Source organism: Moschus berezovskii, chromosome 2 (assembly GCF_049115385.1).
Source record: "Moschus berezovskii isolate FMDL1 chromosome 2, NW_MosBer_1.0, whole genome shotgun sequence".
Taxonomy (NCBI): Eukaryota; Metazoa; Chordata; class Mammalia; order Artiodactyla; family Moschidae; genus Moschus; species Moschus berezovskii.
In genome coordinates, this window is record NC_142461.1 from 29535244 (window position 1) to 29555672 (window position 20429).

Consider the following 20429-nt stretch of genomic DNA (forward strand, 5'->3'; position numbering starts at 1 on the left):
TGAACTCAGATTTTATAATTTTCACTCAGAAAATGCTATGGTCATCTGATCTGAACTCGTGGCAAGACCCCCCCGCCGTCCTTTCTGAATTCAAAGACATGAAGGAAAATCTGTAATTGACAAACTCTGCAAGTGGCGTTTCTGTTGCATATGGAGTGTTATTCCACCGAAATGTCTTTTTCATCGTTTGTTTATAACAAAATTATAAAGAAAATGTTAGTTACTTATGTACTGGGTACAACTCAGACCCCAAATTCTAACCTGTAAGAAACACAATTTTTCTAACACCAAATGTAACTTCTTTTATGAAGTCCATTTCACCAGGTGGTAGAAATTAATCTCAGTCAATTTGGGGTTCCCCTCCCACCTTTTCTCAGGGTTAAATTCAGTGATGGGGGAGGCTTGGGATGTAAGACTTTGCTCATCAGCCATCAATCATCCACCCATGCCAGCACCTGCTGGAACATCCCCATTTCCATGTGACTGTCCTTTGGTTGGTCACCAGTGGGTGTGGCCCCTGCTAGGTGCCCCCTCCCTCCCCACCATGAAGCTTCTTTGGGTCTGCCTGCTGGGGTGTGAGGACATTCTGGCTCCTGGTCGCACAGCCCTCTAGACTTCAGGGAGCTCTGTGGGACCATCCTAAGCCCACCTGCTGAGACAGACAGCAAATGGTCTGGTCTACCCTAACTTTTCCTGTTCTCCTAGCCTCTACCCAGGAAACGTGGAGCCCAGGGCTTTCCTACCCTTATCGTCTCTGAACCTCTCCGAGGTGTTTGTCATATTCCCCTCTCACTTCAGACACTGCTCCCTCGTCAGGGCCCTTTTCTCATCCCTCCCGTCAAACGTCAGTCTATAGTCTCTTTGCTTCCTCAACTCCCACCAGCCTGTGGAATCTTCACGCAGTTGGGGAAAGAAGGGGCCTTTTGCTCTAGCCCGTCATATATTCTTCCAAATGCACTGTAAGCATCTTGAGTTCTTGCCATCTGCCCCATTGAGTCAGGCTGGGCTTTGCTGTGTCACCCCCTCCCCTGTGATAACAGACACTGCAGGTCTGCTGTTGCAGTGGCAGTGGTGGGGGAGAGGTCAATGTTTCTAGAATATGATCCTACCCTGTTTACCTCACAGAGCAACAGAGTGGGGCCATCTGTGTTGATGAGTCAGGCAGTAAGTGAAGGCGTTTTCTCAGACATTCAACTTCCATTTCCTGTTTTGCTATAACCAGTGGGTCAGCGCTGGTTCTGCTCTGGCCGCACCTAGAAAGGTCCTGGGTCTTGGGTTCAAGTGGGAGGATGGGATGGGGGTGCCCTCAGCACTGTCCCAAGTGAGTGTCCTTGGGGACCTGGGGAGAGCTGTCTTGCCCAGCTCTAGGATGAGTGTAGCAGGGTCTGTCTCTGAGCAATGCCCCACACGGCTCAAACCAGGGCTGATGGTCTGATTTTTCACTTTACAGAGAGAAAGTTGCATGGGAAAGAGCCCACTTATTATATTACATCTATCCTGTGGTGTGTGTTTTTCTTTTTCAAATTTCTTTGACTGTGCTGGGTCTTAGTTGTAGGTTTCGGGCTCTAGTTCCCTGACCATGGATCAAATCCAGGTCCCCTGCGTTGGAAGCATGGAATCTTAACCATTGGACCACCAGGGAAATCCCCGTGAATGCTTTCTAAGCCTTATGGGTTTTTTTTTAATTGAAGCAGAGTTTATTTACAACATTGTATCCAAAAGGTATTTTATATTTTTGAATGAATCATTAGCAAAGAAAGTAATTTTTTTTCCACTTACGCTAAGTGTCTCATCCAGGCAATGAGATGGAATATAAACTGAGAGATGCCATTTTTAATTCCCAAGAAAAGCCAAAGAACTTCATGTATGCTAACTGCCATATTTATTTTTCTATAGGCATATTTCAATAAATAGCCAGTGAGAATTTGCTTTATGACTCAGGGAATTCAAGTCGGGGCTCTGTGACAACCTAGAGGGGTGGGATGGGGAGGGAGGTGGGAGGAAGATTCAAGAGGGAAGGGTATATGTATTCCTATGGCTGAGTCATGTTGATGTATGGCAGAAACCAACCAAATATTGTAAAGCAATTATCCTTCAATTAAAATAAATTTTTTAAAATGTAAAGAACCTCAAATATAAAGAGACAGCTTCTGACCATGCCCATACTGAATTTTGTCTTTTCCTGTTTTGAGTAGGAGTCTTTGACACTTTTCTTCCCAGAGCTGTGTCTGTGGACTCTCCAGTAGCAAACTCTGGGCAAGGTTTCACAGCGACGTTAATAGCACTTCAGCTTGTCTTTTAGAACACAGCCTGTCACTTGTCACTTGCAGGGGGAAGCCTCTGAGGCTGTGCCTACACTTCACCAGAATGTAAGGGGATATAGCCTGCTCTTTGATTCAGCCTCACGAGGACATCATTACATCACCCATCCTCTGAGCTCTTGTCTCGGTTCTGCATCTCTGATTTCTGGTTACAGACTGGATTTTAGGCCCTTCAGATGTACAGCAGGGCACTGCTGCCTCAGTTGTCTGTGGTATCTTTGGAGGTATAACTTCCAGTGGCAGCTATTTCTACAATAATCTCACCAAATTAGTCTTTATAGATTTTTAAAAATTGAGATGTGACCCACATATTATTAAATTCACTGTTTTAATGTGTACAATTCAGCAGTACTTAGTGTATTCACCTAGTCATGCAAACATCACCACTATCCAATTTCAGAACACACTCATCACCCCAAAGAAACTCTGTATCCATTAGCAGTCACTCCCCACACACTTCTCTGGGCAACCACTAGCTCACTTTCTATTTCTACGGATTTGCTTATTCTAGATATTTTTATGTCAATGGAATCATACAAGATGTGGTTTTTTGTGTCTGGTTTCCTTCATGAACATAACATTTTCAAAGTTCACCCATGATGTTGCATGAATCAGTACTTCGTTACTTTTTTATGGCTGAATACTATTCTAACCTACAGATATACCAGATCTTCACAGATTTTGATGTGAGATTAGCCTATAAATTCATTAACTGAGCCACAGACCATGAACCCTGACACTCTTCCACAGCTGCTAAAAACCTCAATCCCAGCCACATCACATGACTTCCTCCTCCCCTCCACCCTCGACCCAAAATGTGAGCACTGAGGGATCCCCGTGGTTTGGGCAGCTGACCCTTGGTGGTCTGGAGGAGCAGCCCACTTGGAAAGGCAGCAGTCTGCTCTGGTCGACTTTGTGCAGAGATCCTGGCCCCCTCAGTGCCCAGCCCCCATCCTGTACATTTACAAAGAGCTCTCACTGGTGAAGCCCTACACTGGAGGATTTGAGAGCCATGGGCTCAGTTCTCTCCAGGTTTCTCTTTTTAATATGGAAAGCTCTGTAGCCTCCACTCTCCTTCCCTTCCTCCTAGTCCAGTCTCTTCTCATTCAACATTTATATTCGTTACCTTGATTAACTCTGTGCTAGACACAGAGTTGGACACTGGGATTGTGCCCTCCGTGGGGTTCCCAGCTGGCTGGGAAGACAGTCAGGCCTAGGATGCAGTGAACACGCCGAGTGCTTGGTTTTATGGGTGGACAGGGGATAGCACAAGAGGAAGCGTTCGCGCTAGCCCAGAGAGGTCAGGGAAGGCTTTGCAGAGGCGGTGACATTTGAGCTGAGTCCTGAGCAAGAGCAAGTTCTCTGAGACGATACGCCAGTTGGTGAAGAGGGTGTTCCAAGGAGATGGGACATGAAGTACCAAGTATGGAGGCTGGAAAGAGCAGAACGTGCTCGGGGGAGATGCAAGGAATTGGGGCACCGCTGTGGAAAGGGTGGAGGTGGTGGGCGAGTACAGAGAGCAGGCTGCTGGAACACCAGCCTTCTAAGCCACCATAAGGACTTTAGACCTTGCCTCAGGACTGAGAGGAGCCGTGGAAGGATGTTATCAGGGCAATGACATGTTTTTTGTTTATTTTCAATAGGCTCAAACCCAAATCCCCACAGACATAAGAAAGTCCAGCTTTCTGTGACTCAGCAGAAATTTCCCACTGGGGCTGGGCCTCCTCGAGGCTGGGATTAGTTGATTTTTCAGGCTTGTGTTACCGGGCACTGGATCTCCATGCCAACCCACTCTCCTTCTAGTTGGCTTACTGTACTGAAGGGGCTGGAAAATTAAAGACTACAATCCCCAGACTGTCTCAAAGCTGGAGTTCCAGGTAGGACCTAGGCTCTGCCTCTTAGCTGTATGCAAGAGATCTGAAAGGTGTTCATGAGGCAGAGACCACCCTCTGCAGCTACTGTTCCTTCTGCTGTCAGGGGCGGTCGGGAGGAGGGGGCATCTTTTCTTTTTCTGTTTAGTCAACACAGATCTGGGAGACATGGAGTAGCTTTGGGGCCAACAGTCGTAGTGAGTTTCTCAAACCCCATCCTCCTGAGTGTGGCTTCCCGGACTGATGAGCCTCCCCCGGGGTGCCCCTAGAATCACTCCTGTAGGCCTATCCTAGAGCTCTTGCAACCATTTTTGCGACCTCACTGCCTGTATCTAGGCACTTTCTGTTCAAAATATAGTGTCTTCTCTGCCTGGGGAGTGGATTGGCAGCTTCTGCCTGGATACGGCCTCAGCCGATGCTAGGTAAGGCCAAGACTTCTCTGTGAGGTTTAGGAAAGCATAGGATGTGCTCAGCTTCCATGGAGGGAGGCGGCTCTGCCTCCCACCAAGTTTCCTAAGTGGGAGAGCATGTTCCTCAACCACAGAAAAAGCTTCAGATGCTGGGTTGTCAACAAGAATGACAAAGATATCCAGTTATGAATAAAATACCCTTTATTCAGTATTTTCCCTCAAGGTTAGCAATGTGCCATGGTAGCAGCCTTTTATCTGAGAGGGAGATGCTCAACATGATACAAAGTAGCAAAAGCTCAGGTTCGGCAGGAAGCACACTGAGGTTCTCCCACCTCTGGTCCCTGGCATGCGCTTTCTCTCCATCTTTATGTGCCCGGAAAGGGGAGAAGCGAGGGCCCAGCTCAATTCTGTCTCTGCAGGAAACGCAGGCCCACCTTCTTGTTGGGAACCAGAACGATGCGAGCCACACTCGTCACCTCCCCCGTCTCAGGGGCCAGGACCACCTCATACTGCTGGATCAGCTGGGAGGTAAAAAGCACAGGGGACGCTTAGAGTCTGTGACCTCCATCCACCGCCCTCCTCAGCATGCCCCCACCTGCGCTTCCCTCCCCCGTCAGCCCCCCTGGCCCACACACCCCTCCAGTCTCTCCCCACTCACCCTTGTCAGCAGCAGCTGCATCTCCAGCTCTGCAATCCTGCGGCCCAGGCAAGCCCGAACCCCATAGCCAAAGGGCACAGAGCCAAACGGGTGCTGGGTTTTGAGGGCATCAGGCTGGTTCTTCCTCAGCCAACGCTGGGGCTGGAAGCTGTCAGGCTCGGGGTAGATGTCAGGGTCCCGGGAAACCACGTAGTGGCAGAGCACAAACTGCGTCTGTGCACACAGGTTGGGGGGCACATCAGTGTAGGTCTGTGAGATCCCCCCGGGAACCCTGGCACTCCAGCCCCACTCACATTCTTGGGAAAGAGGAAGCCACCAACTTCAATTTCCTTGTCCACGACAACCCGGGAGTTCACAGGGACCACAGGATAGAGACTGCAGGGGAAAGAAAGTGCAGGCCTGCCTCTGGATCCAAGGAGGGTCAGAGTGCCCACCGTCTCGGCGACACCCCTCTGGTCCCCCAGTCCCTTCTTCCTGTCCCCTCTCTGACCCTGACCACAGTCCCTCATCCCCCACTTCCCACTCCTGTCTCTGAGCTCCCCTCCACACACAGACCCTTGTTCCCGGGGACAGTATCCTACCGCAGGGTCTCCTTAAGCACAGCTTTGAGCAGGGGCATGCGGGCAAAGTCCTTGTGCTGGGGCACCTCCCCAGCAGGCACCACACCCACCACTTCCTTATGCAAGGCCGCCTGGATCTCTGGGTTCTTTGAAAGATGGTACAGGGCCCACGTCAGCGTGTTGGATGTCTGGGAGGTACAGTAAGAGATGAAGTGAGCAGGGATTTCTAGGAAAGAGGCCCAGTTAGATGGTGAGAAGGTGTCTGCATGTTTGCAAAATGTGGGAGAGAAATTAAATTGCTTTGTATGGCAGGGCTCCCCTGAGGGCTCAGATGGTAAAAAATCTGCCAGCAATGCAAGAGACCCGGCCTCAATCCCTGGGTCAGGAAGACCCCCTGGAGAAGGAATGGCACCTCATTCAGTATTCTTGCCTGGAGAATCCCATGGACAGAGGAGCCTAGTGGGAATCCCATGGACAGAGGACGCCTACAGTCCACGGCGTCACAAAGAGTCAGAGATGACTGAGCGACTAACACTTTTACACAGCAGGATTAGACTCCAGGGTTTATAGGACCCTCTCTCCAATGCTCAACGTGGCTTCACACAGGATAAGGACCGACATGATAGAGAATCACACTGTAACAGCATAGGAGACTAACGGAGAAACCCAACAGGACAAAAGCACACGAAAGAGGCCCTACTAAGAAGGTGCTATGGGCAAGCTCTTCAACTCTCTGCTTAGATGACAGCATGAAGGAGTAGATTAGGTGTGAAATGAAACTTCCCAGCTGTCAGAGGCTCCAGTGAGTGAGCGAATCCCTCACACTGGAACCACTCCTGGCCCACCTCCGCAAGGCTGAATGACCCCCATTTTCCTTCCAGCTCTAAATCCACATTACAGAAAGAGAAGCAGGTACCTGGAGGAACGAAGGTCAGGCTCAGGTGGAGGATAGTGGGGAACTGGCCCAGGATGAGAGCTGGGAGGCCCTGGCCTCCGTGCCCGCCCCTCTCACGCACCGTGTCTACTCCAGCCAAGAGCAGCTCGGGCAGGCTGCCCTCAGCCTCACGAGGACTGAGCTGTCCGCTGGTCAGCAGGAAGTGCAGATAACCAGATATCTGGGTCTTCTCTGGATTCCCTGTCTTCAGCTGGGCCTCTATCTCCTCCAATTTCTGATCAATCAGCTTCTTTCCTACAGGGACAATGGGGAACCAGGAGGATGCGGTCAAAAGCCATGCTCGCCACGGGGGGAGGGAGAAAGTCCTGGAAGAGAGTACTGTGGGCTGTTATTGCACCGACTCTGGGCCCCATGCCCCCACTTCTTCCCCTGGACTCCTCACCAAAAGAGAATATGGTGTTCCAGCCATCCAGGTACTGCTTCCAGAAGGGCAGCAGGGGACGAGTCCACTTGGGGAGGAAGGTGGCAAAGAGAGAGTTGTGGAACATGAGCCCAACAGATCTGACGAAGGTCTCGGTATCCTTGGGGATGGAGCGCTCCAGGCAGCCAATACGTTTCTCAAATAGGATGTAGGAAATAGCTGGAGGTACACGGGGGCCGTCATCAGGGGAGAGTACAGCCTACCCCTAACCCACACCTACCCCTCACACACGCCCACCCGGCCCTTCTCCCCACCAGAGTACCTTCCAAGGCAAAGAAGTAGAATTGGTGAGCGATGTCAGGCACATGGTCCCCCGAGGCACTCTCTGCCCGCAGCTGTTTCAGTTGAGCCATGAAGTCATTGATCACCTCATTCAGAGCATCCGTGTAGAGCGCAGCTTCGGCTGGCTTCAGCATCCGCTGGTTCAGAGTCTGGCGCAACCGGTACCACTGCTCTCCCATCCTGCAGACGATGGAAGAGTGACCCCAGTGTCAGTATCTGGTGGGGACTGGATTAAGTGGTATCTTCCCACCCTGAGACCCTTACAGAGTTGAGGAAAATCTCAGACTCCTAGACCTAGAATTATGAAATCACAAACTCTCAAATGACAGAATCTTCAAATCACAAAACTTCAGAATTTCACTAACAGCCTAAAGGAAGTAGTTAAGGTGGGCATCTGAACCAACCTGTCCCGTGCTAAGTCACTTCAGTTGTATCCGACTCTTTGCGACCCTATGGACTAGAGCCAGCCAGCCAGGCTCCTCCACTCCAAGGGATTCTCTAGACAAGAATACTGGAGTGGGTTGCCATGTCCTCCTCCAGGGGACCTTCCAGACCCAGGGGTTGACCCCCATCTCTTACGTCTCCTGCATCGGCAGGCGGGTTCTTTACCACTAGCGCTACCTGGGAAGCCCTCTGAACCAATCTGCCTAGGGTCAAATCATAGGTCAGATGATGTCGACTGAGTGACCTTAGGCAAGTGACCCAACTCCTCTGTGCCTCAGTTTCCCTTCTGTAAAATGGGAATAATAAGAGCGCCTGTCTTAGTAGGATAATTAACGTGCTTAGATTGGTGCCTGACAAATGGGTGAATACTTAATGAATGTTGACTGTGATTATCTTAGGATGACACAACTCTATAATCTTCTGTATGTGAAATGAGCTAGGAAGCTACAGTGGCTCTGGTCCCTCTGTGTCGAGGATGAGGGCTAAAAGAGGAGCAACTGAGGGTTCTTAAGGTGCTCAGAGGACCTTTGTGCTCGGCTAGGCTCAAGGTGCCAGGGAGACAGAGAGAGTTATCTGGCTGATGCTCCAGGTCCTCTTGCCATAGCCATGCAGTAGGTAGCTGGGTCCTCACCCTGGTTAGACAGGGATGCTCATGGGGATGGACACACACTTCCCATTCAGGGGCTTAATTTTCAGGGGCTACTCCCATCTTCAGCGGTCCCCCAAACCTGTTACCTTTCCTAAGCAAGCTGGGTATGGGTCAATTTTTCAAAAGCTAGATGTAGAGTAATAAGTACAATACGGTAAAATTTTAAGAGCAGGAGAGGAAACCCTATGCATCTACATGCATATCTGTATGTTCACAGAGAAGAATACAGGGCTTCCCAGGTGGCGCTAGTGGTAAAGAACTCACCTGCCAATGCAGGTAGATCTAAGAGATGTGGGTTCAATCCCCGGGTTGGGAAGATCCCCTGGAGCAGGGCATAGCAACCCACTACAGTATTCCTGCCTGGAGAATTCCATGTATGGAGGAACCTGGAGGGCTACAGTCTAGGGGTCACAAAGAGTTGGATACAACTTAGCGACTAAACAACAACAAGGTAAGAATATACACCAAATTGTCAGGATTACTTAGGAGGATGGGATGGGACCAAGGGGTAGGGAGACTATTTTATTACTGGAATTTTTACAATAAATATTACTTTTGAATTTTAAAAATTCATAAGGCCTTTAAAAAAGAAAAACATTTACAAGTATTAAGGCAAGAATCAGGTTTTTTTATTTTGAACTATTGGACTTCCTGGTGGCTCAGATGGTAAAGAATCTGCCTGCAATGTGGGAGACCTGGGTCCGATCCCTGGTTTGGGAAGATCCCCTGGAGAAGGGCACGCTCCAGTGTTCTTGCTTGGAGAATCCCCATGGACAGAAATGCCTAGTGGGCTACAAACCATGGGGTTGCAAAAAGTTGGAAATGACAGTGACTAAGCACTACACAGCATTGTAAGTCAACTATACTTCAATAAATTTGAAAAATATATTTTTACTTAAATGAACCTTAAAAAACAAACTAAATAAATGAACTTCAAAACCTAGGAGTTTTCGTTCTTATATTGGTGTGTGTTCTAAGTCGCTTCAGTCATGTCCAACTCTCTACGGCCCCATGGACTGAGCCTACCAGGTTCCTCTGTCCATGGGATTCTCCAGGCAAGAATACTGGAGTGAGTTGCCATGCCCTCCTCCAGGAATCGTCCTGACCCAGGGATTGAACATGTGTCTCTTAGGTCTCCTGCAATGGGAGGTAGGTTCTTTACACTAGCAACATCTTATGTTGGGGAAAACTGCATAAGGGTAAAGTAAAAGTGTTGCTAGAAAATCAATGAAAACCAGAACAGACCTATTTATTGGAACTTCAGGTTTTGGGTGCTTCTCCAAGAGTAAAACTCTCCCAACAATAGGAATAGATTTGCAGAACTTAAATGAGAACCTTTCTGTGGTTGTTAAAATATTTCTTGGGGGAACAATGCTTCAGAAAATGAGATTTTAAATATAGATATATGTTAAAAAGTCTCACAGCTTAGCAAAATAGCTTTTAAATACATATATAACATATTTAGGAAACTGGCTTTAGAGGAAATGGGTATAATAGATCACAAAGGGGTATATATATATACACACATGTTTAGCTCCAGTTCTAAATCTGAACCATCAAGTCCAGTGATGGCCTGACTTGGTGAAAAACTGAGACCCAAATCTTTTATTATTATTATTATTGATTTATAATTGACATATAACATTATATTGGTTTCAATATAATGATTTGACATCTGAATACACTGCAAAATGATCACCATAATAAGACAAGAATGTGGGAGGAGAAGGAGACAACAGAGGATGAGATGGTTGGATAGCATCACCAACTCGATGGACATGAGTTTGAGTAAGCTCTGGGAGTTGGTGATGGACAGGGAAGCCTGTTGTGCTGCAGTCTGTGGAGTCGCAGAGTTGGACACGACTGAGCGACTGGACTGAACTGACCATCTGTCACCATAAAAAATAAACTTTAAGGATTTACTCTCTAGGCAAGATTTGGGTCTCAAATATTGTACAGCATCCTTGAGACCCAAATCTTGCCCTCAAGGTCAGATATCAGGCTAAACAGCTCTTAAAGAACATTCTCTATTCTCTTCTCAGAACTTAGAAAAAAGGACCTAGGAATTAAGTTCTGAAACCACCCAGCTATGAAGGAACCAGGAAAAGAGAAAGCTATTAAATGACAGAATGAATATACAGGCATCAAAGACATAGAAAATGAACCTTCCAACCAGCCTGCACCTTTCCAAACACGTCAAGGCAGTAAGTTCTTGCATTTCAGAATCAGAGATATCTATGTCACTACTCACTGCGTCACTTCTGGCAAGTAGTGCAAAAACCAAACCCTTCTAGGCCTCAGTTTCTTTATTTGTAAAATGGGGATTAATAATACTATCTACTTCCTGGCCTTGTTGTGAGGTTAGAATGAAATAATAAATGTAAAGGGACTAGCCTGATGCCTGGCATGTCACAAACAGTTATTATAGTGTTGTTGCTATTACTTCAACCACCTGGATCAACTTTAATCCCTTAAAAAATGACTTTAAAAATGTGGATGTCAGACAGTTAGGGAAAATAAAAAGCCATTCCTTGTTTTGGAAGCTCTTTTAATATACTATAGCAAAAAGAAGCCTGTAATATATCCAATTACAAGCTGTGGCACTGGGAATGGTTTATCACCAATAATTCTCAATTATTTACCTCAATTGGTATTTAAATACATAATACACTCAGCTCATCTTTCAATGTGTCACTGCCAAAATAATCTTAACTTTTCTAGATATGACTTTGAGATTAAAACCTACACGTATCTCTCTGGGTTGAGAGCATCTATGAAAGTTACAACCAACAACAAGCATATAAAACATAATTTGGAAAATTTTCTTAAAATGAAATTGAGCCCTCCCAACTAATATGATGTTGCTGTTTTTTTTTTTTCAACTGTAAGTAAATATGTCCCAGTACGATTTGAGTTAATACAATTTCAACCATAATACAGAATCATGGAGCTTGCAAGGTCTGAAAGATACCTTGCAGATCCTGTAATTCAAGCTTCCCATTTTATACATAAGAAACATAAGCCCAAGGAGGGTATATTATTCATTTGTTCATAGTCATAGGATACATTAGTGGAAAAGCCAATGAATTGTCCACGGGCTTCAGTCCAACCCAACCACCGCTTTCTAGACACAGAGGCCTTTTTCTAGACTCAGGCTCGGAGGACACAGGGAGATCCTACTCTGCCCTTTATCCTCTGGCTGCCCAGCGCCACCACTCCTGGGCCTGCCCTCTGGGGCCCTCTTCCAGTCCCTCCAGCCCCAGCTCACGTGGTGAAGGGCCCATAGGAGAGGCCTTGCTGGTCCCGGTGCTCCTTCCATAGCTTCATGTCGTCCCGTACGGGGTACTTGCCCTCTTGGCGCATCACTTGCTCCAGGAGTGGGGCACTGGCCAGGTTCACATGCATCTGAGGCCCTACTCGGTTTATCCATATTGGGCCGTACTTGGCCTTGGCCAGCACCTGTGGGGTTCAACCAAAGCTGAATCATCATGGCCTAGTCGGACACGACTGAGCGACTTCACTTTCACTTTTCACTTGCACACATTGGAGAAGGAAATGGCAACCCACTCCAGTGTTCTTGCCTTTAGAATCCCAGGGACGGGGGAGCCTGGTGGGCTGCCGTCTCTGGGGTCGCACAGAGTTGGACACGACTGAAGCGACTTAGCAGCAGCAGCAGCAGGCAAGCATGCACTTCCTGGAGAGGAGAAACAGGATAGAGGAAATGTCCGATGGCCACACCAGCGCAGGTGGGCTGGGCAAAACTCATTGTGTAGGAGGTAGGTACTGGGATGGCCTGTAGTCTTAAAAGGAGAACACTGGAAAAAATGGTTACACAAGAGTTAAAGTATTGAGAACAATGAGGAGCTGGCAGAACTGGGGGAACTGAGGTCTTAGAGGAATGAAAGTTTGGAAAAATGAGATACCTGGTAAACTGGAGTAGGCTGAGGTATGGATATTGGGGGTCCAGGGTTTTAGGGAAACTGAGCCCTCAGTGAAGTATAGTAGAATGTCTATGGCCTCTTCATGTGTGTGTGCTCAGCTGCTCAGTCATGTCTGACTCTTTGCAACACCATGGACTGTAGCCTGCCAGGCTCTGTCCAGGGGATTTCCCAGGCAAGAATAGTGGAGCAGGTTGCCATTTCCTACTCCAGGGGATCTCCCCAACCTAGGGATCCAACCTGAATCTCTTGTACCTCCTGTCATAGAAGGCATTTAAATTTCCTGCAGTTTGCTTCCAAACACAAGAAGATAAGCATTTCGTGTAACCAATAAGAAAAAAGAAATACAATTAGAAACACCAGAAAAAATAAGAAGTTGAATGAGAAAATCAAGATGTAAGTATGAAGTAAACTAAGTGGCATGAATTTTTTAATAAGAAATTTTATTAGCTATGTTAAGGAAAGTAATTCTCAACATTTTATCTTAGAATTTCTAAAGTACTTGACAGTTGAGACACATAACATCTATGAAATTGACATTGCAATGAATGTTTTTATAGTTGTTGAACATAAGGGAGAAAACAATATGTTTTTTAAAAAATCCAGAAATACTAAGATTAAATTTATTAGCTAAATTACACCTATAAACTGAAATAAAATGAAACATAGTGGTTTCCCAAGTACTTCATCTTTCATAATCTGTTACTGAATATGTTTTAAGAGGATCAGATGTGTTCTAATATCAAAATTAGTCCAAAGGGTTTCTATAAAAGAAACATTATAATTATGGAGACAAGGGACTTCCCTGGTGGTCCAGTGGTTAAGAATCTGCCTTTCAATAAAGAGGACACAGGTTTGATCCCTGGTTGGCAACTTAAGATCCCACATTCCACAAGGCAGTTGAGCCCGCTTGCCACCACTACCAAGCTGCATGCCACAACTAGAGAGAAGCCCGCCCACCGTATGAAAGATAGCACAAAGATCCTTCACGCCACAGCTGGGACCTGACTCAGCCCAAAACAAAATAAATAAACATTTTTTTCTACTTATAGAGAGGAGATCTATTATGCAAATTATAGAACTCATAGTCCATAGAATCATCAATTTTACTGGATCTTACTGTTGACATTAAATACTAGGTTCTTATCTGAAGTTTGATTTCTTTTCCTTCTGTTAAGTTCAAGTAAAATGACATGTAATGTTTTTATATAATGACGCAAACAATGCTTATCTCTATCATGGTTTATAGACAGTTTACTTTCTTCTTTATACTGTGATTTATTTTTCAAGTATTCTACCTTCATCTTGGAATCAGAAAAAAAAATCATATTTTAAAGGACTAGATCAATAAGTTTGGGCACCGCTTCTTGCCTGGAATCCAAAGCTCCTGGCACCACTTCCTGGCGATTGGTTTGGAATTTTCTGGGACATTCCCCCCCATGCCTAGACATGCTTTCTTCCCTCTTCCTTCATACTCCTCTTCTCAGTTAGTTTACTCGGTGGAACAAGGATCTATTTATGTAAGAACTTATTTTAGAAAGACACCAGAATACTTGCTGAGAGATGTGTGCTATGTCTGTGAGCCTACCATTAAGCCGTAACCTGAACCAGTTAGAGAGCCCCAGCGTTCTCAGATAGGTCCTATCTAAATGTCCCTTTGCAGACCAGAGTCCCCTGGGGATCATCTTCCAGGATGAATGGGAGGGCTAGCCTCCACCAGGTGAAATTCCACAGATGGACAGTATTAAATTCATCCAATACTCATTTATTGAGCTCATATCTTGTTCCTCCTATACTGATCTAGGAGCTGGGGATACTGCTGTGACCTACTCTTTTACAGTTTATTTACATCCTAAGGCGCGAGTCACATAGTTAAGAATTGGATTACTTATGCTTATCAATGGTTCCTTAATTTTTTTAAATATTTTTTTATGTGGACCATTTAAAACGTCTTTATTGAATTTGTTACAATACCGCTTGTATTTTGTTTTGGTTTTCTGCCCGAGATGCTTGCAGGATCTTGGTTCCCCGAACAGGAACCAAACTCATACCCCCTGCATTGGAAGGTAAAGTCTTAATCACCGGACCACCAAGGAAGTTCATTTCCCAAATTATTTTGTAGATGTCTGTTTCTTTAACTAAATTGAAAGTCTTCAAGGGCAGGAACCATGTTGTAATTCTTTATACCTCCCCTATTGCTAGACACACTGATAAACACATTACAGGCACTCAGTAAATATTTAGCAGTTGCCAACGAATCAAGTGGAAGAATAACAAGCTGCAGATAAAACAGAGCTTATGAGACAAAGTCAGAAAGGAAGCAGGGGAGAGGATACATAGGATACTGGTAACAATGGCTCCACTGGGGCAGGCATTAATTTTAAAAAGCCTGGAAGGATAATCTGAAAAGGAAATTAAGAGAATAATTCTAATAGATAATTCTAATAGCATCTTTTATGGACTGAATGTTTGCATCTCTCCAAAACTCATGGGTTGAAGCCATAACCCTCGGTGTGTATTTAGAGAAGAGACATCTAAGAAAGTAAGATTAAATAAGAGTGGGGCCCTGATCCAGTAGGATTAGTAAGTATCCTCCTAAGAAGAGACATCAGAGAGTTCTCTGTGTGTGCACGCACACACACACACACACCAAGCAAAGATCATTTAAGTACACAGGGAGAAGGCAGCTGTCTGCAAGCCAGAAAAACTGTTATCAAATGCGAGTCTGTGTGCCCAACGCACAATGAGACCAAACAACACCAAAACATCAGAATCTGGAGCAGAGAAAGGCTTACTGCAGGGTCATGCAAGGAGATAAGTGAGTGGCTCATGCCTTAAAAACCCTGAACTTTCTGAAAGCTTACAGCAAAGCCCTTTTATAAGAAAGATGAAGGAGAAGGAGGGGCATGGTTGTGCATGTGTGCTTAGTTGCTCAGTCATGTCAACTCTTTGCAACCCTATGGACCGTAGCCTGCCAGGCTCCTGTGTCCATGGAATTCTCCAGGCAAGAATACTGAAGTAGCTTGCCATGTCCCCCTCCAGGGGGTCTCCCGGACCCAGGAAGTGAACTACACATCTCTTATATCTCCTGCATTGGTAGGCTGGTTCTTTACCATTAGTGCCACCTGGGAAGCCTGGGGCATGGTTTAGTTGTTGCAAATTTCTTGATGTCAAAAAAAACCAAAAATTCTTTGTATCAGATCCTTTGTTCTTGAGGTCAGATCACAGGCAGGTCACCATGTGCCTATAAACCTCCACCAAGACAAAGGTTATTCTCTATTCTGACAAAAAAGGGCAAAGTCCCATGGCTCAACTTTCACCCTCTCAGATCCAGGCCTTGGCGAACAGGAGCCCTGTGTGGGCTCATCACCCTGTTCAGCAGCATTCTTGTACCAGTCTGGGTCCTCCCACCGGTGCCCACGCCTGGCTGAAGAGGCGGTTCTCAGCTGGTGGCGTCTTCAGGGCCAAGTTCCCAGGCTCAGCCCAGCTGTCATCACTGAGGGAGCCAGGTATCCAGGACCGAGCTGGCCCTCAGGTTTTTCACTTAACTGGAGACAGTCATTTGTATAGGATCAATAGGAATACTTGTAGCAAATACCAAAAGCTCACAAGAATCGCCCTTCTTTGAAAATAGCTCCAACTACAGAGGTGGACCTGAAGTAGTGACGTGAAATGTCCTTTCAACTTAACCCTGAACTCTGGTCACCTCCTAGGAGTAGATAATCAATCTAAACTGTACCTATTTTTGAAACTTGAATGGAAAGCCTGAAGTCGGATGAAGGTTACTTTAATGGCAGTGTCCAGTTTCTGAGGCCTACGTGGACTGTGACCCATGAATACCACCACTGCCATTAGGTTGCAGAGGTGAGGATGAGGGAGAAGTTCACTGCTGCCTTGAAGCCTAAAACCAGCCAGTGGGTGGCCTTTGCAAGGACTCAGGAGCTCTTCAGGAGCTCTTCAGCCCCTTCAGCCTATCCCTGGGCCTCTCTAGATCACCCCACCAGCCCCAAGGCCTGAGGGCCTGGAGTGCCCCGGGGAGAAGGCCACGATCCACCTCTTACTGTACCCTTTACCACAAGGACCACAGTGAGGTCCACTGTTGGTAGAGTGGGACCTCAAACCACTGTGCTAAGGGTGTCACACTAACAGTCTCCAGCTAATGGGCATGTGCCCGCTCTACCCCTGTTAGAAAAAGACTCTCACCAGAAATCAACTATGCTCGTACCTTATCTTGTACTTTCAGCCTTCAGAACTGTGAAAAAAATTAATTTTGCTGTTTAAGACACCCAGTTTGTGGAATTAGAGCAGCCAGAGTAAACTAATATATAACATCCAAAAGAATAAAGTTACTAATAATAAATTTAACCAAGGAGGTAAAACACTTGTACACTGAAAACTACAGAACATTGCTGAAAGAAATTAAAAGCCTAAATAAATGGAATTATATCCTGTGTTCACAGATTGGGAAACTTAATACTGTTAAAATGGCACTGCTCCCCAAAGTGACTTACAGATTCAATGCAATTTCCATTAAAATTTTCATGGGCTTTTCTCAGAAACCAATCCTCAAATTCATATGAAATTGAAAGAGCCCTAAATAGCTGCTGCTGCTGCATCGCTTCAGTCATGTCTGACTCTGTGCAACCCCATAGATGGCAGCCCACCAGGCTCCCACTTCCCTGGGATTCTCCAGGCAAGAATACTGGAGTGGGTTGCCATTTCCTTCTCCAATGCATGAAAGTGAAAATTGAAAGTGAAGTCACTGAGTCATGTTCGACTCTGTGAGACTCCATGAACTGTAGCCTACCAGGCTCCTTCGTCCATGGGATTTTCCTGGCAAGAGTACTGGAGTGGGGTGCCATTGCCTACTCTGTAAATAGTTGAAACTATGTTTAAAAATAAAAACAAAGATGGAAGACTCATACTTTCTGATTTTAAAACTTACTACAAAGCTACAGTAATCAAAACAGTTTGGTAATAGCATAATGATACACATATAGACCCATGGACTAGAATTAAGGGTAGCCAGAAAGAAACCTAAATATCTATGGTCAATTGATTTTTTACAAGAGTGCCCAGAGCATTCAGGGGGAAAAGAACAATCTCATCAATAAATGGTATTAGGACAAATGGATAACCAAGTGCAAAAGAGTGAAGTTGGACCCCCTACCTCACTTCATATACAAAAATTAACTCAAAATGGACCAAAACTCTAAATAAAAGAGCTAAAACTATAAAACTCTCAGAATAAAACACAGTGGTAAATCGTCATGATCTTGGATTTACCAATGGATTCTTAGATTTGAATAGTAACGTATGAGCAATAAAAGGAAAAAAATAGAAAAATTGGACTTAATAAAAATTAAAAACTTTGCACATCAAAGGACATTCTCAAGAATGTGAATAAACAATTTACAGAATGAGAGAAAATATTGGCAAATCATATATATGATGAGGGTTTAATATCCAGAATATACAGACAACTTTTTAAAACTCAACAACAAGAAGACAATCCAGTTTTCAAAAGATGAAAGCACTTGACATTTCTCCAAAGAAGATATACAAAAAACCAATAAACACACAAAAAGATGTTCAACATCACTGACCATTAAGGAATGAAAATCAAAACCATAAAAAGGAAGTATTTTATATCCACTTGTTGTGTAGTCACTAAGTTGTATGTGACTTTTGTGACCTCGTGGACTGTAGCCCACCAGCTTCCTCCATCCAAAGGATTTACCAGGCAAGAATACCGGAGTGGGTTGCCATTTCTTTCTCCAGGGGTTATATCCACTAGAATGACTTAAATCCAACAAACTGAATATAACAAATTGTTGGCAAGCAGGTGGAGAAACTGAAGCCCTATTACATTGCTGATGGGAAAGTAAAAATAATGCATCTGCTGTAGAAAACCATTTGGCAAGTTCCCAAAAAGTCAAACATCAAGAATTACCATATCATCCAGCAATTCCATTACTAGGTATAATAATATACTCAAGAGAAATAAAAACATATATCACACAGAGGCTTGTACAGGAATGTTTACAGCAGGATTACTGATAGTCGTCAAAAGGTGGAAACAATCTAAAAGTCTTCAACTGATGAATGGATAAGCAAAATGTGGGATATACATACAATGGAATAGTATTGTATGTATAAAAAGGAACAAAGTACGGGAGTACAATATAAGCTAAAATTTGGATGAAATTTGAAAACATATGCTAACTGAAAGAAGCTGAGACAAAAGGTCTCATATTGTATGATTCCATTTATATGATATATCTGAAAAGGCAAATCCATAAAGATGGAAAGCAGATTAACGTTTACCAAAGGGTGGCATGAAGGAGAATAAGGAGTGGCTAATGACAGGGTCTCTTTCTAGGGTATCAAAACTTGAAAAAGTTATGAAACTAGAGAGAGGCAGTAGTTTTATAACATTAAGAATACACTAAATGCTGCTGAATTGTGCACTTTAAAATGGCTCATTGTTTTATACTTTGTGAATTTCCCCTAAGAAAAAGCCCAGAAGTTTGTGATACTTAAAACCTGCAGAGGCTCAGGAAGGACCCTGCTGAGATTTCCCCTCAGCAAAGAAAGAACAGAAAGGGAGTGAGGGGGGTTCCCCTGAGTTGCCTCTTCTGTGGTTCCAAGACTTCCTCTCTTGTGAATCAAGAAGAAGAGAGGACTGACCAACCTTTCCTTTGCCTTGTCAGTTTCTTATATAGGATTAAAGATCAAGTTTTAATGGGTGTTTGCTCATTTGTTTATTTGCTCTGGGAAGAAGATACTGGCAGAGTCTTTCTTTTAGAAATGGGAATGCCCCTTATTGCACAAAACTGTTGCCCTTATAACTTTTCTGGAGGATGATTTGGCAGCCAATACATAGCAAAGGCCTGGATGAAATCTTTTACTGCACCAATTCCATTTTAGGAGAATTTATTTTAAGGAGCTAATTCACGATGTACATGATATTTAGCGATAGATATATTTACCAAACCTTTATACATTTAAAAATCTAAACATATAACAATAAGCTTCAGTATGTTCTCATGTAGCCACAATGCAATACCCATTAAAAACTGTTGCTCAAGTGACAGTAAAGATATTCATATTTTAGTAAAGGGCAGGTTATAAAAGAGAGTACATGCTTTCATTCAAAAAGTACATATGTGGATGACGCATGGGGGAAGTGTGGAAGTCTATTCACCAAGGACAAACAAGCAGGATTATTACCTACTTACCCTGAACTCCGGGAGTTGGTGATGGATAGGGAGGCCTGGCGTGCTGTGATTCATGGGGTACCAGAGAGTCGGACACGACTGAGCGACTGAACTGAACTGAACTGAACTGACCCTGAAGACTATGTGTATATTTATGCATTCATTTCACAAATGCTTTCTTAAAACATTCTATTTATTTATTTGTGGCTGTGCTGGGTCTTCACTGCTGTGTGGGTTTTTCTCTAGTTGCGGCAAGCAGGGGCTACTCTCTAGCTGCGGTACACAGGCTTCTCATTATGGTGGCTTCTCTTGCAGTGCACAAGAAGGTTCCAGGGCACAGGCTCCACAGTAGAGGCACATGGGCTTAGTTGTTCTGCAGCATGTGAGATCTTCCCGAACCAGGGACTGAGTCCATGTCTTCTGAATTGACAGGTGGATTCTTTTCCACTGAGTCACCAAAGAAGCCCACAAATGCTTATTAACACCTATGTGTGCCAGACACTTAATATGTACAGGGTGCTGAGACGGAAGATTTGGATTTTCTTTGTTTTGTGTCTTTATTTTTTCTGATTTCTCTATGATAAATAGAGAAATTTATCAGGTATTACTTCTGCAAATTACTTCAACTAAGTCGAAATGACATTCTCTTAAATGTGTTATGTAATCACAAATATTAGTAGGCAACTCATGTTTATTTGTC

The 20429-nt window shown here is 44.8% G+C and overlaps 1 protein-coding gene across 1 annotated transcript in view; it reads right to left on the minus strand.

The window, feature by feature from the left end:
• Positions 1-4780: 4780 nt before the first annotated feature.
• Positions 4781-20429, minus strand: part of CYP27A1 (cytochrome P450 family 27 subfamily A member 1) — a 40998-nt gene continuing 25349 nt past the window's right edge. Inside the window, exons 2-9 of the mRNA XM_055397605.2 lie at positions 11840-12030; positions 7459-7658; positions 7158-7355; positions 6837-7009; positions 5842-6008; positions 5554-5635; positions 5261-5473; positions 4781-5123 (exon numbers count right to left, since the gene is read on the minus strand). Of these exons, the coding sequence (XP_055253580.1) occupies positions 5004-5123; positions 5261-5473; positions 5554-5635; positions 5842-6008; positions 6837-7009; positions 7158-7355; positions 7459-7658; positions 11840-12030 (1344 nt within the window). The 3' untranslated portion in view covers positions 4781-5003. The remainder of the gene's footprint in view (positions 5124-5260; positions 5474-5553; positions 5636-5841; positions 6009-6836; positions 7010-7157; positions 7356-7458; positions 7659-11839; positions 12031-20429) is intronic.